This window comes from Chelon labrosus (genome assembly GCF_963514085.1).
Source record: "Chelon labrosus genome assembly, chromosome: 21".
Classification (NCBI taxonomy): domain Eukaryota; kingdom Metazoa; phylum Chordata; class Actinopteri; order Mugiliformes; family Mugilidae; genus Chelon; species Chelon labrosus.
The window spans coordinates 7,043,638-7,063,663 of record NC_140354.1 but is presented as its reverse complement, the minus strand read 5'-3'; the positions used below and the strand labels follow the sequence as shown (position 1 = coordinate 7,063,663).

Here is a 20,026-nt window from a genome sequence, read left to right as displayed (position 1 = left end):
CCCCGCGTTACGTCGTAGTCATGGAGAATGCGTCCCGCTCTCGTCCAATCAGAAGCGGCGCTGGGGCCATGTGTGTATTGTTTAAACTGCTCAAATCGGCCAGAGTTTCCAGACCGATAAAACTTCCATCAAAGCGAGTGATGGCGGCCACCGTGTCTGTTAGCACAGCTGCCAGAGAAGAAAGCACAGACACAGGGTCCAGTTTCGCCTCTCGTCCACTTAATGAAAATTACGACCTCGCCGCGGACCAAGAAAACTGGATGCCCGGAGATCGCAGGTATCCCGAACTCGCACCCGGAGAAGAGGACGTTACAACGGGACGCGAGTGTCAGCGGAGGGTCGACGAGGACTTGGCATCACTGAGCCCCGAAGAGATTGAAAGCCGCTTGGAGCGAACTCGCCGGGAGTTTTACAACCGTAGAAAAATAATCATAAAAAATCTACCCTCCGACGTTAGCAATCAGGTATGAGTGCAAACAGCTAGCCCGTTTCAGGTTTAATTGTTGTATTGATTGATTGACGGAGCCCGTTGGCTAATGTTAGCCTAGCTCCAACACGCCTGCCATGCTACCATCGTTAGCACACTAGCCATTTAACTCGTTAGTTGGCTTTAACTTTGGTGTTTATATGTTTGCTTTATTGTATCTGCTTTAAAGTTCAACACGTTGTCTGTAGCCTCCGCGCTCCGTTAGCATTGTCCAATTGATGCAAATTAAGTTGGTTAACTAACACGACTTAACGTTAACTGGTCAGTGGTCACGTAGCTGTCAATCTGGTCATCTGTGGCCTGTGTGACCTGCCACTTCGGCCTTGTGGGCAACAATTTATGATCTTTAAAGTCCATCCTTTAATTTGCCCAAATAGGCCGAAGTCGAGCTATGTGTGATTGTAATCTGTGCAGAGGGGTAACAGGTGCACTGGATCTTTTCCAATCAGCCCATCTGTTGTTAATATTGTGTGATTTTACTCATGATGCTACTTTTTTTTTTTTTTTTTTTTTTTGGAACGTGCCTGACTCGTGGGGAGCGGTGGGCCTGCGGGCGGTACCATTGTTCCCAGAGGGGGTGGTAGTGGCCGTTCGAGATGCGAGTTGCAATGTAACAAAAGGTAGAAGGCGTGGAGACAAAACGTTTCAGAAAATGCTAGACAGCATCGCAGCTTGTTTGTGAATGGGCAAAGGGAGCGCAGAACAATTTATCCCACAACAAAGAGCGAGTTATTCTCTCGTCGCTCCCCTACAGGTGCACTTGTTGCTAATTTCCCGGTGGACATGAATTGGTTAATTCGGTTATGATAAAAAATCCGCAATTGAGCCTTCTCCACTTAAATTAACACAGGCTCTACAACTTATAAGGTTATATAATTGCAATTTACTGTGCATTAATACATATAAATGAATGTATTTGTCTTTACAGGAGGTCCATGAGCTGTTGGGAAACTATGACTTGAAGTACTGCTTCGTTGACAAATACAAGGGCACAGGTTGGTCAAACTGCTATCCCCCTAGGCATTATAAGTCCAAAAGATTAAAGCACATGTCTAAGATAATTAAATTTTAATAATGCTGACTAAAATCATTCACAATAAACTTTACAGTCAAAAGAAACAAGTCAGGTGCTCGAAGAACGAATGAATTCTGAATCCGACACCTTTTGCATCAAGTACAAATTGCAGCTTCCAAAAAGGGTTTGTTTAGTTGTTCCTGTGCTTCATTTGCATTTAGGAGAATTGCTCGTTTTACTCATGGATAAGTAAATAGGAGACTGTGTTTCCATTGAACTGACATTCAAAAAAGCAAACATTAGAATGTGCATTTAAAATGGCTTGACACACAATGGCAGGAGCCGTTTCACTAGAAAGTGGCGGAGTGCAATGGGCCGGAAAATTGCACCAGCCATGTGGTAAATTCAGGATAGGATGGGTGGAGGAAAAAAAAAAATATCAGACCTAACTGCAAATAAACATTGCAGGCACTGGGGCTTTAGTATACCTGTCTGTACTGTAACAAGAGTGCAGCACATTGGTAGTGAGTGCCAGTGACCGTAAAATTCACATGGGTTTAGAAGTCAGATGAGACATACATTTGTGACAACCATTGTAGTTCCAGTAAGAATAAAACATAGCACCATCACTTATCAGACCTGTTTTTGGCCTCAACGTGATTTTGCTCCCTGAGACTTGCTGTGACGTTTTCTTAACGCTAACTGAACTCTTCTTCACTTTACACCATATCTTCCATTTCTCTCTCCCTCCTTGTTTCTCCAGCATTTGTGACACTACTCAATGGGGAGCAGGCCCAGTGTGCCATCAAGGAGTTCCACCAGCACGTGCTACGGGACAGGGAGATCTCCGTGCAGCTGCAGCCGACCGACTCGCTGCTATGCATCGCCAACTTGCCCCGCGCTTTCACCCAGCAGCAGTTCGAGGAGCTGGTGCGTCCTTTTGGCAACCTGGAGCGCTGCTTTCTGGTTTACAGCACCTCCACGGGGCATTCCAAGGGCTATGGTTTTGTGGAATACATGAAGAAGGACTCGGCGGCCAGGGCCAAGTCGGAGCTCCTTGGAAAGCAGCTGGGCTCCCGCATGCTGTACGTCCACTGGACTGAGGTGGGCTCCCTCACATACCCACTGCTGCACTCCAAATGCCTGTGTGTGGACCGCCTGCCCCCGAGCCTGCTGACAGCCCAAGACCTCCGCAATGCCCTGGCTGACACGCATTCGCCAGTTTTCTGCCAGGTCAGATTTACTACACAAACACATGCACACAAATTATACAAATTATTCCAGAATACATTATCCTGATTTCCAAGGATACAACCTTGACATGAAATGTGCTGCTGCCCTCCTATCTTTCTTTATCTAGTTACTGTACATTTATACAATGTTGGATCTCATTTATACAACTTTTGTGTGCTCTGATAACCGTTTTGCTGCCGCATGTGTCGGCCAGCTGTAAAATACACAAAAAGCATAGGGTGCGTTTTTTTACGGGATGTGTTGCAGATGGCAGCAATCATTTTGTAAAATCGTATTCCATATTTGATCTCTCAGTACCTTTCACCTTTGCCCCAGTTTTCATGTGACCACTCAAAGTTTCTATAGCAATAGCAAAAGCTGGTTTCTATGGTGATGACCACCTGACTCCCCCAGGTGGTGTCATTCAGCAGGCTCTTCTGGAATGGGAGAGCGGGGTGTCTTTTTAGCACAGCACGCAGAGTGGTGCTTTTCTGCTGGTTCCAGGGTTTTGTTCTTGTGTTTAGGATCGTGTTAAAGGCAGTGGTTAAGGGCCATGTGATAATTTAAGATGAATAGTTGTGTGTCGCAGTAAAAGCTTTAATGACATAACTAACTGGCTTGTTATGATAATCTGGTATTAAATGAGTAGAGGAAAGTAAATGAGGAAGACTGACCATCTGAGTCCTGCAGAACACTCAGATTTGCTGTAGTTTTAATGGAATAAATAAAATGTAGAGGATTGTTTGAGTCTGAATTATGAATGGGATGTTTAATATTTTGCCCAATGTTGTTTAATAAGAGTTAAATCAATAATCAAAACTTTTTTTTTTCCCTCTCTTGTGAGATTGTCATCCTTTCCAATTTAGTTTTAGTTGCGATTCTGGGGTCATACATATGGTAGGGTGTCGCTACACTCGATTCAATATATCGCTTCATTTCTAGATAGTCAAGTTTCCAAACAATTTTGCTTTAAATGTCTGGTGTCATTAGTTTCAGAGATTTGTCGCATTTCCACAGTATTTTACCTCTGATCGTCTCTTTGTCGTCATACTTTCTAATTCCAAAAGGAAGCCACGCACTGCTCCTGGAGCCTCTTGTTGTATTTTGGATCTCCCACACACGTGGACTAATCTCATCTAGTCATGTGAGATTACTGAGGATATATTTAAAAAATTTGATCCAAGGATTTCATGAATCACATCTTTCAAATGAAGATTAGAATCCTTTTTCAATAAACCGACCCTAGTCATACAGGACCCTTTCACCATGAACGTCTTGGGTTTGAGGCAGTCTGCTTGAATTGTATTTATTGGTAACAGGCTTTTCTATCTCTGCAGTTAAAATGATTGTTGTTGGTTTTTCCCCCCCCCCCTCCGTAGTTGGCTCAGGGACAAGATGGAAGTTTCCGGCGTTTTGCGGTGTTGGAGTTTGCCACGGCAGACATGGCCGAGGAGGCACAGCGACTCACAGATGGCAGGCTGCTGGGCGGGACACACATCAGGGTGTCCTTCTGTGCCCCTGGCCCTCCCGGAAGAAGCATGTTGGCCGCTCTGATTGCCGCACAGACCATGGTAGTAAAGTTAAATCAATATACTGTGTGCACATTTCCAAAGTCGGCACTTATCGGTTGCTTGGTTGCTTAATCCCTGTCCTGTGGTTTTTCTCTCCAAGGCTGTAAACAGGGGTAAAGGTCTCCTCCCTGATCCCACAGCCATGCAAATACTAACAGGCCTCAATAACCCCACCGCCCTCAAGATGCTGCTCAACCCAATGTCACAGGGACACAAACAAGGTGAAGCGCCCTCAGCCGCTCTTAATCAACGGTTTAATTCAGCCATTTGTTCTGGTGCTGTGAACATTGATGTTGTTTTTGGTGCAGGCCTCCTCGGGGCAGCCCCCACAATGCCGCTGCTGGCCAACCCCGCTCTCTCTGCTGCCCTGCTCCAGCTGCTCCTTCAGAATCAAGCCAAGGCCCAGCAGGTACTGCTACCTCTCCGCCTTTGCGCCGACATGTTCCTCCCTGCCATTCCTTCATCCTGGTTTTAATTTATCTTCTTCTACCCACTCTCTGCTCTGTCCCTCCTTACCATTAGCAAGCCTTTTTGGGAAATCATCTTCTGTGGGCTCAGGTGCTACACAATAAAGAAAACCCTTTAGTGCCTTGTGTGAGTGATAATGGGGTTTGTGTTTGTCTATCAGAGTGTGAGGTTGAGGTTTTATCTGACTGTTGATAGAAAATGCTTCGCCTGGGTGGGTAAGCTCTCACTTGGAAAGTTTTTGCGTGTCTCTGTGTGTGGGGTGTTCTTTGGAGTGGTGTTGAGTGATGTGGTAGGTGTATTACTGCGTTGTATGCCAAAATTGAAACGCACATTCTGTAAGGACGTAATTTCACATGTGGTGAGTAAACGTTGGTGCTGACTCGGTGTGCTTGCGTACTTCAGCCGCCTTAACTGCTTCAGTGTTGGAGCCAGGCTCTGTGACCCGACTGTGACACTGAACTCTGCTCTCTCCTTTGACCAGCAGGCTGGACTCATTGGGGAGAATCCTTTGGCTGCTCTGCCTGTCCAGCAGGGAGTCCATCTGCTCGGAGACCTGCCCCAAGGTTCGGCATCCGTCCATAGCTCCAAATTGCATGTTTTTGCTTTGCTTCTGATGATAAACATCTGTATTCCCCTTTGCCTGTTAATCATGTTTCCTACTCTTTACACTGGCCATGATACGTTTGTCCTGTTGCTCTTAATGTCATGTCTTAGAATTCCATAGCTTTAAATTACTGATATGGATGTGATATGTGTTTAAATTTACAGTTACAGAAATCTACAACTTTTTACATGCCAGTATTATTGCCGAGGAGCAGGCAAAATAATCAGAAATTTAAGATTACATTAAACGTAACTGTGCCTTTTAATTGCTTTAGGTGGTGTTGTCCCGGGGCTGGGACTTCAGTCAGATCCTCTGCCTCCCCTAAAGCCAATGCCACTCGGCAGAGCCCTGACAAGAGAGCAGGAGTCACCCATATCGGCATGCACCTTCCCTCAGACTTCCTCTCCCACCCTACAGGGCATCTCCATGCCCCTGATGGGAGGCATAATGGGGGCAGATGGCCTCACAGCACAAGGGGTGAGGTCCAGTGTAATTTCCATAATGTGCTTTCGGCCACTTGAACATCTGTCCACCGTTTGTGCCTTTTAACTCTCTCTACATGTGCAGGAAAAAGAAGAATAACCCCTTTCTTCCATGTCAGGTATCCATACTGGGAGATCCGCCAAAAGATGCAAACCTTCCCCAGAGCGCCTTCCTAGGTGCCAACAGTGCTTTCCCCTCAGGTGAGTTGTTTTTGTTTTGCACAGTGTTAAGAGTTTCCTACTTTACAGTCTGCTCTTGTTTCCTGCATCAGCCCAGGTATTGAGGTAAATATATTCGGCATGTAATGTATTCATGCTCACCCTCTCTTCCAGGAGGAAGCTGCAGACCCCACCCCTATAGGAAGAGACCTACACTAAGTAATGTGTCCAATCAGCACACACACCAGAGCGTGCAACCAAATTACAACCTGCGTTACCAGGATTCCTACAGCCCTGAATATACTACTTTACACCAGGTACTTGCCAAATTGTAATGTGTTGTCGGATGAAAGATTTCTTTGAAATGAGTGATTAGGGCTGGGTACTGATTCTGTTCCAATTCACAAGGTTGCTATTCAATGCAGGAAACTGTGTGTGCTTAAAAATCCAAGGATATTATGAACTGATATTGGATCTTTCAAAGCGAGATCAGAAATTTGATTTATTTATTATCTTTTATCTTTAGTCCCCGGCCCTGTTAATTGTTACAGCTTTGGTCACGCGTTGAATTTATTATATAATGCCTGGCTGCTCATTGCTGCTCATTTAGTAGGCTATAGGATGTGATCTGGTCTGATGCCCATCTGCTCTTTCTCCTCAGGATGCCCTAGCCCACTTGTATGAACAGCAGGAAAACCTTGATGCTGGTGGGGCCTTGGCAGGATTTGGCCACCAGGTAGTGTCCAGTCAACCATTTCAAGCTGGCCTGAGCAAATCTTAATGTCGGTAAATTGAATGCACACCAACACTGTTTTTAATTTGCTTATCTCTGCAGCTCTCTCGTCACCCTGAATACAATGAGCAGTTTTCCCATTACGGCTATGGTCCCAGCCCATCCTTGTCCTCATACTTTAACTCAGGGCACGAGGCCTCCAGTAATGGGAGCCTCCCAACCACCCAGCTCAACAGGGTAAGCCTAAAGCTTTGGATTGATTTCACTTTTTTGAACTATTGATTACTTGTCGCTGCAAGAACATCAAGACAGCGCTAGAAGAGGTAAAAAGTCAAGGGTTATGAATAATTCAGTGTTCAATAATTGATGTTACTGAGTGCCTGAGTAGAAGAAATCTGGATGACTGAGAGTTGGTTTGTCCTCAGGCTGTGGGAATGCCCCCTGTAAGCCACACTACCAGCTACCCCCCAGTGCCAGGAAATAACTTGAAGGTGATCTTCCTTGTTTTTTTTCTTTGTTGCCTTAACTTCCTTGTGTGCTCCTTTTTTATGTTTACACAAAGCTACTCTTGGCTAATTTCTTGTCTTTTTTTTTTCTTGCTAATTAGACACCCATTGGTAGCCACAAGCGCGTGTTCTCCCGGCTGATCCCATCTCCAGAGCCGAGCCCGGAGGGGGGCTACGTGGGCCAGCACTCTCAAGGCCTCGGTGGCCACTATGCAGACTCCTACCTTAAGCGTAAGCGTATATTCTAAATGCAGCTGTTTCCTGCTGTATGAGTAGCCATTCAACAGCCAGGAGACAGTGGCATCTCCTCCAATGGACTTGATAGTTTGGTGGTCCCTGGATTTGTCTCCTGTGCACTCCTTTCAGAGACCCCTGGAGGGTGCCGTGGAGTGTAACCTGTTGCTGTCTGGACAGATGTATTACTCCATGGAATGAAATCTCAGTAGTTTTAATTTTTTTTTCCTTCTCTCTTGTGCGTGTGTGTATGATTTTTACCGTGTTTGTAAATTAAGTTTTTATCTTTTTTTTTTTTTTTTTTTTTTTTTTTTTTTTTTATTTCTTGTTGAAAAAGTTGTACAGTGGGGAAAAATGGTTAATTAGCAAAATAAGCCTTTTAAGCATTTTTTAAATATTTTTTTTTTTTTATTCCTGTGTTGAGTGTGGTGTATCAGAAGATCTACAAATGGTGTAGCTAGTTTTCAGTGGCTGCTTTATATGATGGCTGACATGACTAAAGTGATGCTGTCCACAATTTCAAGCAAAGGGACTCGCATAGTATAAAACAAACCTTGTGTCAGAGGCTTTACTTTTTAAAACTAGCCTTCCTAATTCTGTGTAAAAAGTTCAGTAGTTTAATGAGATGGTGTTTTGTGTTGTGGTGTTTTTTTTGTTTTCCCCTTCCTATCACAGGGCTGTGTATATATATTTTTTCTGTATAACTATTTCTAGATTCAGGCATTTCCTCATCGGCTAGCATGCAGCTTTCCATCCACCAATGATGGTTGTATGTACCTTACTACGTGTTTTGAGGTGAAGATTTTTACCATACTGGGATATTTTCTCAAGCCTTAACTTTTCCACGTTTGTTTGTTTGTCTTGATCCACACCCTCCAACCTGTTTCACGGAGCCTGTTCTCTGCACCGGTTGTTGAGTGACGCACTCGGAGGGCACACAGGTCGCCGTGCTAATCTGTTCTCACACGACAAAGGTGCCATTTCGTGTCTCCTCTCACTCATGTGTCCAGGAGTTGAATATTTTCTGTGTTTATGTGAAGTTCTGTTTTGCTAAGTTATATTTTGAATGTCTTAAAGTCCAGACACCGCACCTTGATGGTTGAGCTGGGTCGGTGGGGCAGTGTACATGTGTTGTTTACCATCTCTCCATCTGCTACCAGAACGCGAGTAGTGAAACATTTACAATCCCACCTCCTCAAGGGGCTCAACTTTTAGCTGAATTGGTTTCTCTTGAGTACATGATGGACACAGCCTGTGATCTCAAGTAATTGTGGGAGTCTGTTTGGAGAGTTACTAATGGAAGCAAGTGCAGGTGATCGGTCAGTGACATGACTGTCTTTGTTTTTCTTTTTTGGAATAATTATCTGGTTGACAGTTTGATTGTGAAAACCCATTACCTCTGACTTCTGCTAGGAAATGCAGCTACACTTGAGCCTTAACAGTGTTCTCTGTGATATCATCCTGCCCTGTGTTGGCTTCCATCTTACATTTACCATTTCTGTGTTATTTGCTGTGTAAATAGTTAAAGCTTGATATTTTTTATTTTTTATTTTTCTTTCTTTCCGGAGTCCAAAACTTCAATCCTCATACCTGCCTCTGGTCTGCTGTTTTGAATGATATTTGCTGCTCACCGTGTTTTTGTTTTTCCTGTATGTTTGCAAGCTGATGTGACAAAGAGTGGCACCATGGCAGACTGCTCGTGTTGTGTATGGACCAAGAGATGCAGCTGTACTGTATGATCATCATTTAGATTGATATGGATTTAAACTGCTATCCTCTCACCTGTACCACCATGATTGTCTCTGTATGAGTGTATGACGTGCGCAAGTAAATGTTATTTAAATCTATCTCTTGATGTGACTTTATTTGAAAGCAAAGACGTACCGTTGGATCAGTATATTTTTGGACACTGACACAATTTTTATTTTAGGAGTTTTCCAGAAACTTTTCTAGTTGGTTATATATGTCTAGACTTAATTTGGCTCGATTCTTATCAGAATATGAGTCTGGTAACGCACCATTTCGATTTCAGTATGGGGGTGCTTCAGCTGAATTGGAGAAATAAATGCTTCTGCAGCCAATCGGAGCCATTTTGTTGTAAACAAATTCAACTCCATGTCGCTCGGATTATGTGTATGACTACGTCACCATTTCTCTTCTGTCCTTTACTCCATAAAGCCCGCCCAAACCATACGATTGACCCGGCAAATCTTTGATGGAGCGTAACCAGTTCCCAACAGAGCGGTTCCCGAACAACTTCCTGTCACAAAACAACAAGGCCTGGACGTCCATTGAGGGCGACAGCGGTGGATGATGGAAGATCCTTTCTCCTTTCTTTGGTAAAGAAATATCCCCATCACAACACGCAGCCGAGTGGAGATGCACAGGGTTCACCACCAAGTGCTAATCATAAAATCAGATTAAACCAAAAAAGAAACTTTTACAAACTTGTTCTCAAATGATGGCTCGTTAAAAAGTCCAGAGAAGGCACAGAACGGCTCAATTGCAATCACACACTGGAGCAATTTGTTTGCAGTGAGAACACACCTACGGGAGTAGTGCGCCGTCTCGGCATACACATCGAAAAGTTGTTCTCTACGCACAGCTCAGATGCTTGATCAGACTGAAGGTGACTGAACTTTGTCTTGATTAGCCTGTGAACAAAAATCAACTGAATCAATGTTGAATGCAACTTTATGTGATAGTGTATGGGAATGGGATATATACGTGTGTGAAAGCACCCTAAGCTGAACTGAGTTTTGGAGTTTTTATGTAATTTTTAAGCATCAGAGTAGAAAGAAAAACGGTTACAGGAAGTGCCTTCCTAAATTTACAAAATAATATGCTTCTGATTATGGAGAGGAAAGACGTACAAGACCTTCATGCAGTTTTAATTTGCGTGAACCAACAAACCGTGGTTGTATTTTTGCCTGATTACTTAAGTAATGAACCAGAACCAAAAGGGCCTCTTCTCAATCAACAGTGATTGCGTGCAGAGCCAGCTGATGTTTTGTTTTATTGGCACAGCAGCAGCAGCAGCCGACCATAAAGACGATGCATCTTATTTTTTTAGGAACAGGTGTGGCAGGTGCTACAGTCAAGAAGAATTTAAAAAGAAGAAGCTTAGAAGCTGAAGCAGTAGTTGTATTGGCTGCTTCATGATGCGCATCGTGCTTAATAATTGATAAGCAAACCTGCCCGAGCTGCTGCTGTGAAGGTGCCTTTGCACTTTGCACGGGTTGCTCTAATTGGCTCTATCAGCGCTGCATTGCTGTCAATGTGACCTGTTTGAATGTTAAGCAGTTTGCTGCTAAGAGGATAATTTTTGCTCCCCGTATGGATAATTGTTTAACAAGAAATCAGCTATAAAGGATGATAGCAAGTTGCTAAAAAAAATAAATAAAAACAACTTTGGGGGTGATGCATTCCACTCTAATTAGACAACCAGATGACATTTAGACTCAATTTTAAAAAAAAACAACAAAAAAACCGAAAGGCCTAAAATGTCAGCATTGTTGTCATAAGTGCAATATTTATCACATGTTTTGGAAGTGGCAAGAGAGATCTTCCCAGGCAGAAATGGAAAAAGCTTAAAGTTGCCCGCCCAGACGGATGGCCGTTTGCGCTGAAGTCCCTCACCCTTCAAACAGGGGGCAAGAGGTGGTCCCCTTCCTCTCAGCAGCCGACACGATGAAAGGTTTTGATTAGCTGTTATTCTAGAGCCTCGAGGAGCAGAGCTGCTGATGGAGCGTTCCCCTGATGGGCGCAAGCACAACCGGCCATAAAACTCCTTTTTTTTTTTTTTTTTTTTTTCTTTAAACACTGAGCGAGGGATTTTTACTTTATGTTTGGTTCTGTCACTTCAAAAATAAGTCACAGGGAGAAACACTCCTGTTTTTCTTATCCATCTGTAAAGGAGGATGGAAATGAGAACATTGTGAAGGAGTGATGGGGTTATTTTTCAGATCACTGCCACTGTATTAATGTGTGTTTTTTTTTTTTTTTTCTCCCCCCCTTCCCAGCCTCTGGGTTTACTTCTATAATATTTATCTCTAATGCTTCTGGCACTACGGAATTGTGTTTCTCATACCTGCAGCCAGTCTACCCAGAGTTCTCAAAGGGATCCACCGAGGCATGGTGGACGCTGTGTCAGACACATTTAGATTTCTGCCTTTCATATTTCCACCCACACAGTTACCCTGCACAGTTGCTGGTGAACGCTGCGGAAACCTGCGATTTTCCCAAACAGGAGGCACAGCTCGGAAAGGCAGATCGCTGCAGCGTCGTTTATCAGAATTTACAAATGTAAAAATAAAAGGGAAAGTCATATTTCCCGTACCTTTAGGTGTGCTGCAGAATCTGATATGTAACTGCGTTCCCCTGTTACTGCCAGCGTGTGTTGAATGGAAACTAATGTATTTGGAAAAGCAGTGTGTGTGCGCCGTCATCTAAATGTAAAACGCTCACTAAATTCACATGTACAGTGATATATTACGGCTTTATTTCAGTATACCGGCAACAAAGTGGAACCAAATAGGGTATGTCATAAGAGCTGTTTATAGCAGGATTAGTCATAGAAAACAGCCCACTCCCCCTGTGACAAACAGTCTATAAAACAGTACAACATCTCAGCAGACCAGGAGAAACCTACTAGTCTGCCTCATGCTTAATTCAGAAGAGGGGGGAAACCTGTTCGTTTTAAGAGGTGCTCCTGCTTACACACCCAAACAAGATTATAATATAGTAGGGATTTAAAATCCAAGCCTCAACACGTACCCTTATCCCCCCCTGAAAATAAGCTTGGCTATTGTCACGCTCTTCATTTTCATCTTCTCCACTCGATCCTCTGTGTAACTGTATATCACCGTGGCACTGCAAAAATTAGATAACCACTTCTGGTTATGGGAAATAAAAAGGCAACGTTCCCAGTGCTGTTATTGTCTGGAAAATAAAAAAAAGAACAGATAATCCAAAACACAATGCTTTTCTTTGAAGAACTGTACATATACTGAAGTAGGTCTCATTACTTGGCTAAATCCTTCATATTGTTTCAGTCTGGGGTATTTATTGAACGTTTCCTGCATATAGAAGCAGCTCAGACACTGCAATTACGCGAGCCTGCCTTAAACTTCTATCAAGCTGAAAGTCGTTTCTTAAAGAGGCACATTATCTCGTCCCTGTTTTCCGTTGAGTCATACACACTGTCCAATTATCATCCTCGCCATCATCAATGACCCACATTTTTATTTCAAACTGCTGTTTTCTTTCCTTTCATGTCTTCTGCCATCATTAGTGTCTTACATTTTTGCGACCGAATTACGAGATATTTTGAGAATGAGGATCTCTGACGACAGCCGTCTCTATTCTCGAACTAAGGGTTGGTGAAGTGTATTTAACCATTGAGCTTTTTTTTTTTTTTTTTGTGCCTCGAATAAAACCATGATCTAAGTGTGATGGACCCGGTGCAGCAACAAAAACGTTTATTTATACCTCCCTCATTGGAAAAACAGCCGATCTTAAATGTCACACCACGTAGGAAAGTGCACGGAAGTGTAACCTCGCAGTCAATCCGACGCTTTATTCCCATCTCCAGTTGCCATTACGACTCCACAATGTCATTAGCAGGAGTTCTTAGTAGCTCTGAAATTGAGTTATCGCATCATTTGAGGGCTCACTGGTCCCCGGCTTGTCCCTAAAGTGGAGCTCGGCCTCGCTTCCCCCTGGTGCAATGTTAAATCTGTTTCCGCTCTGCCTCCGGCGACACGGATACTACCGGGAGATCCCGCCGGCTCGGAGATAAACAACTTGAAGTGAACAGAGCCGTTTCTGAACTATCGCGCCTTTTTAATGCCGTTCGACGTGTGGACGGCCCTCGCAGCCCTGCTCTAGCATTAGCTTTGGATGTGTTGTGAATCTTTACACGCAGGGCGGTCTGCCTCCACCACTGCAAGCAACACGACAGAAAAAGACAAGCTGAAGAATCCTTTTAACATCTGCTGAGAAACTGTTAACATATTCAACCGTTGCTCAAACATCCCTATGTTTCGTGCTCGCTTGCGCACATCCACTTCGTGCTAGTTCGGTTTACTTTTCCGTCGTCCTGCATGTATATATTCATAGCGCTGGGCACACACATGCGGTAACACACGTACACATTTGCTGCCAGACTATTGCTCGCTGTCACAGAAGTGTGGATTAATATTTCATAGCCCTCCACTGGGCGAAAGTGGATCCATTTCCCAGCGTTCCCCGATGCCCGATGTGCAGACTCCACGCGGGCCAGAGGCCAGACAGGCTGATGACGGTCTTTCTGCCGGACATGGACAGTTTTCTGCCTTCTATGTTTGGCCCTTGGCTGATAAAGAGAAATTCCCCTGAAGTCCAGTTTAAGCTAACTTCTACAAATGAACGTATTCTATTCCATGCACGCTATCAAATCAGAAATAATGCATCATACACAGTAGTTTTCCACAACCATCTCCTCCATGTGTGCTGAGTAAGTCAGACTGCTTGGCATTTCAATTATTCCTCACAATATGAATGTATAACACGGAGAGCCATTTGGCGAGCTTGGTCCTAATAAATCAGATGCTCACTAAATGAAGTGTGCCGCTGACTCAAGCAAGAGCAAGGATTTTTTTTTTTTCCATACCACATTGGAGAGCTCCAGTCTGCATTGTGGTCATTTCGTCGTCCAGTTCCATTCCTTCCTTGAAATCTGGGGAACATTTTAAATGCCACTTCATGTTCAAATGCAACAGTATTGGATATATACGCTGGTGCAGATGTTTCGAAGGGGTCTGAAATTTTACATTTGGACAAGGAGTGGAATAAAAATGTGCTTGCATCCTGCAGAAAATAATACCCAGGTCACATTCACAGGATTTGCATGTCTTTATTTAAAATTATTATTTATTTTTTTTGGCCTTGAAGGTCACGAGGAGAAAATCCTGGGAATTTATTAACATAACGCAGCACCATGTATAGCCATTGTGCCTTCATACGTGGCCAAGTTTCCTGAGATGAAATGAACGCAAGATTCTTTTGTCGCCGTGCGAGAATTTTAAAATGCACTCCTGGAGACTCCATGTGCTCGTTTGCATTCTGATGAAGCAGCCGAAAGCCGCTTTTAGTTGTGCGGAAATTGTTCTCCGGAGAGAAATTCCACGAAGGGCAGTTCACCTAAGCTGCAAATTTGTATTTTTATTTTTAAGGGCCTCCGTGTTTCGAAGAGAAACGCTAATCTGTTCCAGTAAACAGTCTGGTGTTGTTCTTTTAGAGTCTCATCCCGAGCCCAAAATAGGTTTGTAATCATTGTTTCGGCAGCTTTAAATAGGAAAAGACTCTTTTCACACATTATTTCTGCATCCAGTTAGAGAAAGCTTTTTTACCCTCCGCTCCCACCCCCCCAATTCATTTCTAAGGACATGAGCTACAGCTACAGAATTTTCTCTCAAGGAAACAGCACTGTAATACAGCAGCTGTGACAGGAGTTGAAATTCATCTGCTGATTTGATCTGTGTTGTAACAAGGAAGTAAAGTGTGAAAAGAAATACATCAGTCCTTGAAAAAAGATGACCTGCTAACTTTCAGCTAAGCTAAGTGCATGCAGTATACATCCATCAGACGTAACATTATGACCACCTTCCTAATACTGTGTAGGTCTCTCTTGCGCCTCCAAAACAGTTGTGACTCATCAGAGAGTGGACATGGGCCTTCTGAAGGTGTCCTGTGGTGTCTGGCAACAGAATGTTGTTAGTGGGGGCCTTTGGGTCCTATGGGTTGAGGGGAGGGGCCTCTGTGGATCAACCCACAGATACTTGATCAGTTTTGGAGGCCAAGTCAACACCTTGTGCTGTTCTTCATGTTTTTTGAGTTGTTCCTAAACCTTGTGTGTGTGCCTGTGTCAGGCTGCATCCTGCTGGGGATGGCTGCTGCCATCAAGGAGTGTCATTGCCATGGGGTAGGGGTGCCTGGTCTGGTCTAGGTGGGTGGTACATGACAGTACATGCGTGGTAACATTCACACGAATGAATGCCAGGTCCAAAAGTTTCCCAGAAGAACATTGTATTGTCACAAGATGGTCAATGTTATTTACTTCTCATGTCAGTGGTCATAATCTTATGCCTGATCAGTGTAAATGTTGAACCTGATGTCTTTAGAAAACATAAATCTTTTTGCCAAAGCTGATCAAAGTCAAAAGATTTTAGTTTTTAAGCTTAGTAGATGGTAAACATGGTGGGAAAATGAGGGCTGATAAGTAAACCCTGAAGAGACACTGGCTGATCCATCCCTGAGCTCTCTTTGTTAAGAACGTGTGAGTTTTGATTGCATTCAGCACGGATGCTGTCAAGTATCTGAATGTTGCCCGGAGCAGTCGTTTCAAAAAGGGGTCGTGCGTATTTAACTTACACATCAGACACATCAATATCAAGAGTCTCCGGCTCTCGAAATAAATTTGCATGAAGCGGCTACAGTGCCTCAGCTCCACATTTAACCTGTTCTGCATCACTCCTTCCTCTTTTTAAATTCACATGAGAAAACACTTCTAAAATTAGTCCTGCACTGGATTTGAAAGAAAATGATTAAAGCTTTTCTTTTCTTTTTTTGGGGTGAGAGGTGGGGCACACCCTGGCCAGTCCATCACAGGGTTAACACAGAGAGACAGACAATTTTTTTTTCCAAATTAGTTTAAATTGCTTTTAGCTTTGTGGAAAGAAGTATTTCATGGCCAAGGACCAGAGTTTTTGTCTAGATACTTGAGACCAGATCAGACAAAGGCAGATGCTTCGTGATCAAGTGTCAGTCCCGAAATACCCAGGGAAGGTGATATTAAAGAGTCAGGGACAAAGGCTTCGAGTTCAAATAGTCGAGCCAGCTACTTAATGTACCCATACAACTCACGCAGAATATCAATAGGTGCTACTTTCCACACAGAATTACTGGATCATCTGCATGCTTTTCAGTCACTTCGTCCGCAGCAGCCTGACGTCTTTAATCATCACCTTCAAATGGCTGCATTGTTTACGTGCTGTTTCTCGTACCATACGCTACGCCCTTGCCGCGCTTGTTTACCTGCAGAATATTGGCTTGAATTTAATATCGCAGCTCGAAGCATCATTTCCTCGCATCAAACACGTCGAGTTGAAAATGCAGCATGTTGTTCTTCCTTACAGCACGCACTGAGATACAGGTAAAATACTGATTTAATTTAGGGTAAGGCAGTGCCAAAAGAAAAAAGGAAAAAAAAAAAGAGTGAAAAGGCATGTGAGTGAGAGGGGAAACAACTCCTTAGAGTGTCAGTCTATTTCTAAAGCCTGTAATTACAGTGTAGATAGAAACCAGACTAAAAGTCTATAACCCTGCAAGCTGCCGTGTGAGGCCGCGGTGCTCGTTGCAGAATACAAAACTGTTGGTTTAGTGGTTTAGACCAAGTGTCTCTTTATGGTTATGCACCAAACACTGCAAGATTTACAAGGGTTGGCATTACAACGATTTATCGAGACAGAAAAGGATTTATTTTTTTTTTGTAACATTAGTAGTGGAAATCTTCTGATGTGCTTTCTATTTCTTTCTGGTCGTATCCTCTCATTTCGCTTCAATCAACCAGACTGGCGAGTAATGAACCCAGGTAAAATGTGGACTTCTAAGTAATTCTTTGTGGCACTACTTCCCAGATGCAGTTTTTCCATGAGAGGGATACGACCAGACCTCCACTAAGACCCTTCACAGCCACTAACTGTGGCGTTTTCAAAGTTATTACATGCATTCCTTTTCCCAATTGATTGATTGATTGATTGATTGATTTCTTTTTTTTTTTATTATTCTGTTTACAAGCTTTGACACCTTCCTGGTTTGGCATCAGCCTTTGTGGATGGATCAAATGCCTGCCTGAAGCTGTCTAATAGCTGTCAGCGGCACCATATTCATCATTCAGAGCGTTACTCATGACAGGATTCAGACCGCGCTGGCAGGGGAAGAAGGGAGGCAGCAACTTTCCGAGGTTTGCGATAACCAAACATCCCTCCGTTTCATTTTTACCTTCTTATCTGTGTCAGGGTCACCACCAGCGGCGCTCTCCAGATATCCTGTTTCCCAGCAGCCTTATCCAGTGGCTCTTGTGGAATCTCAAGGCGCTTCCAGGTCAGGTCAAGGTAAAGTAACAAAGTCCAGCCAGGAGAAGGATTCCTGCTTCCCGGTGGACGGCTTCACCAAGAAGAAATGTCTGAGGCTGGGGAGAATAGCAAACAGTGTGTACGCTCTGAAGTCCTGCCAGATATTTGCTTTACTTAGATGCTTCATCCTGTTACAGAGAATGAGACAAATGAAAAAAGCTTTGCAGTTGCTTTTTCATCTAAAAATGGGACAATGATCCAGGAAAGAAGAAAAAAAACAAAACACACTCAAATACAAATTTAGCTTCAAAAACCTTCATTGCATCTCAGGCGAAAGGTGAACACATCTGCGTTGTGTTGTCACTGAACTAAACAATGTGCATAGGGAAGATGGAACCTGATTACATTCTGTGTTTGATATCTGATCCGGGCCAGGCTCTGGGAGTTTGATTACTGTTTAAGGGTTTAATGGAGGCTAAATGCTGTCAGACTAACAGATAAAAACTGTTTTTTTCAATAAGGCGGTTCTACTAAATTACAGACTCAGACTGAACACATGATTCACAGAAAAACATCATCTCTGTCCTTATTTGGCCTAAGTCACTGTACATTCTTGTAGATGACACTACTCTGTAAAATATAATTTGTTGTTCCAACTTAAAATATGAATAAAATGGCTTGATCTTAGCTAAATATTCCTATCCCAGCTGTCATTGGGTGAGAAGCGGGGTAGCCCCTGGACAGGTCTCCAGTCTATTACAGGGCTAACACAGAGAGACAGACAACCATTCACACTCACACCTACGGCCAATTTAGAATCACCAATTAAACTAACAAGCATGTCTTTGGACGGTGGGAGGAAGCCGGAGTTTGAAATGAAACAGTTATTACTTAATTTAATAAAGTCACATGGGGGGTTTGCATCATGTCTTTAAACTACAAAAAGAAATGATAGCTTCCCTAACAGAACAACACACTTATAAGTGTCTCCAGCCGTGTTCTTCTGACCTGCGGAGCTGCATACTACTCATTTGTGGTTCTGGTCTCATCAACCTGCCCAGTCTTCATGGCCTGCAGTTATCCACTCCTACCTGAATGCATCACTCTCCAACCCGCCTATGATAGCTCTTATATTCAGTCATCGTAGCCGCTAACTCATCTGTGATATAACGTGTATTGTCACGAACAGTTTTTTGGCCCTGTGCTCTTGTGTATATACTTATTTCAAACACTTGTATATCATGCATCAGTTATCACCATTTAGTGTCATGATTATATTCCACATGTCCGCTTTAGCCAGATGTGTGTATGTATGACAGATGTATGTTTATCTCGCTCTTTTTCCGTCTCTACCCGGCCGGCCTCGAGCAGATGGGTCCCTCCATATGAGCTGGGTTCTGCTCAAAGTTTCTTCCTGTTAAAAGGGAGTTTTTCTTTGGCACAGTTTGTATTGTTATTGACGCTGTATAAATTGAATGGAATCGAACTGAGTAAGTTCTTAAGTGACCTTAAAAATAAGACTAGGAATTTGTTGCAAATAGTTGGTAGCATTAGCAAGAAATGAATACAACGTTAATATCTACATTTTAACTTAATGATGTTTTGCGGTGCCCAAGATTCATTTAGTCACATAAACACTAATCTCTATAAACTGTGGATGCCTTGCTAGCCATGAGAAGGTGCCAACGCGTGGAAGAAGATGAACAGTGCAGTCCCAGATTTCGATTCTGCACATGATGACGGCGTGTTCATTTGGTCTTTACTCAAGCCCCGTGGCCTTTTCAGCAATGGAAAAACCATTACCAACATATCAAACGTGAAATCAAATTTTGCTTCATTTAAAATGCACTGCTTGTGTACAACAGTGAAATAAGCATCGATCCCAGATTGATGGAGCTCCACGGTCACGTGCTTCCGAGCAGCGTGTTTTACAGTGCCATTAGTTGTGGTGGCCCTGATGGGAATAAGACCTTTTACCCAACAATGTGAGTGCCCCTCCAAATCCACACAGAGCAACCGGATAGTTTTTTTCTTTTTACTTTTGTTCCACGTCTAAAAATAAGGGGCACGCAAAGAGGAGGACTGGAAGGTCTCAGTGTTGTCTCTCCAGGGACCTGGATGGGATCATGTACATGCTCCAGCTCAAACACGGTAAGTCAAAGTGACGGCTTTCATCTCCAAATAGGTAAAATGATCAACAGTGGCATTCTTTAGATCCCTGGTGCTATGAGCCTCTCTGCCAGCCACCATCATTTGTCCAATTTGCTTTGGAATTTGGAAATGTGTGAGGAGGCATGGAAGGAGGACATAAAAGGTTCGAATCCCTCCAGCTCTGGCCAATCACTGAGGACAACCACCCATCCACCAAATACTGTAGGGGAGAGAGAGAGAGGGAGAGGGAGTGAGAGAGATGGAGAGA

General features: G+C 43.5%; 1 protein-coding gene across 5 annotated transcripts; it reads left to right on the top strand.

Annotated features, from left to right (window-relative positions):
* Positions 1–65: 65 nt before the first annotated feature.
* Positions 66–12,351, top strand: raver1 (ribonucleoprotein, PTB-binding 1). 5 transcript variants are annotated; one of them, XR_014699696.1, is made up of 16 exons: positions 66–464; positions 1,416–1,482; positions 2,266–2,735; positions 4,115–4,306; positions 4,407–4,527; positions 4,615–4,715; positions 5,256–5,337; positions 5,653–5,855; positions 5,980–6,061; positions 6,194–6,336; positions 6,681–6,755; positions 6,855–6,989; positions 7,178–7,243; positions 7,360–7,489; positions 9,671–9,831; positions 11,687–12,351. XR_014699696.1 is itself a non-coding variant. In XM_084570438.1 (15 exons), the coding sequence occupies exons 1-15, from the start codon at positions 69–71 to the stop codon at positions 9,706–9,708; spliced, it is 2,298 nt and encodes a 765-aa protein (XP_084426564.1). In that variant the 5' UTR covers positions 66–68; the 3' UTR covers positions 9,709–10,238. The 5 variants fall into 5 exon arrangements, 4 of the variants coding, with proteins under 4 accessions (XP_084426564.1, XP_084426563.1, XP_084426566.1 ...); XM_084570438.1 differs by lacking the exon at positions 11,687–12,351 and having other exon boundaries at positions 5,259–5,337; positions 9,671–10,238; XM_084570437.1 differs by lacking the exon at positions 11,687–12,351 and having other exon boundaries at positions 9,671–10,238.
* Positions 12,352–20,026: the final 7,675 nt, after the last annotated feature.

What these genes read in the sequence shown, in the direction of transcription:
- raver1 (XM_084570437.1), top strand. Translation starts at nt 69, where the DNA reads ATGTGTGTATTGTTTAAACTGCTCAAATCGGCCAGAGTTTCCAGACCG. An exon ending in TGCCAGGAAATAACTTGAAG is followed by an intron (nt 7,244 to 7,359) that starts GTGATCTTCCTT and finishes CTTGCTAATTAG; the next exon opens with ACACCCATTGGTAGCCACAA. An exon ending in TGCAGACTCCTACCTTAAGC is followed by an intron (nt 7,490 to 9,670) that starts GTAAGCGTATAT and finishes TACTCCATAAAG; the next exon opens with CCCGCCCAAACCATACGATT.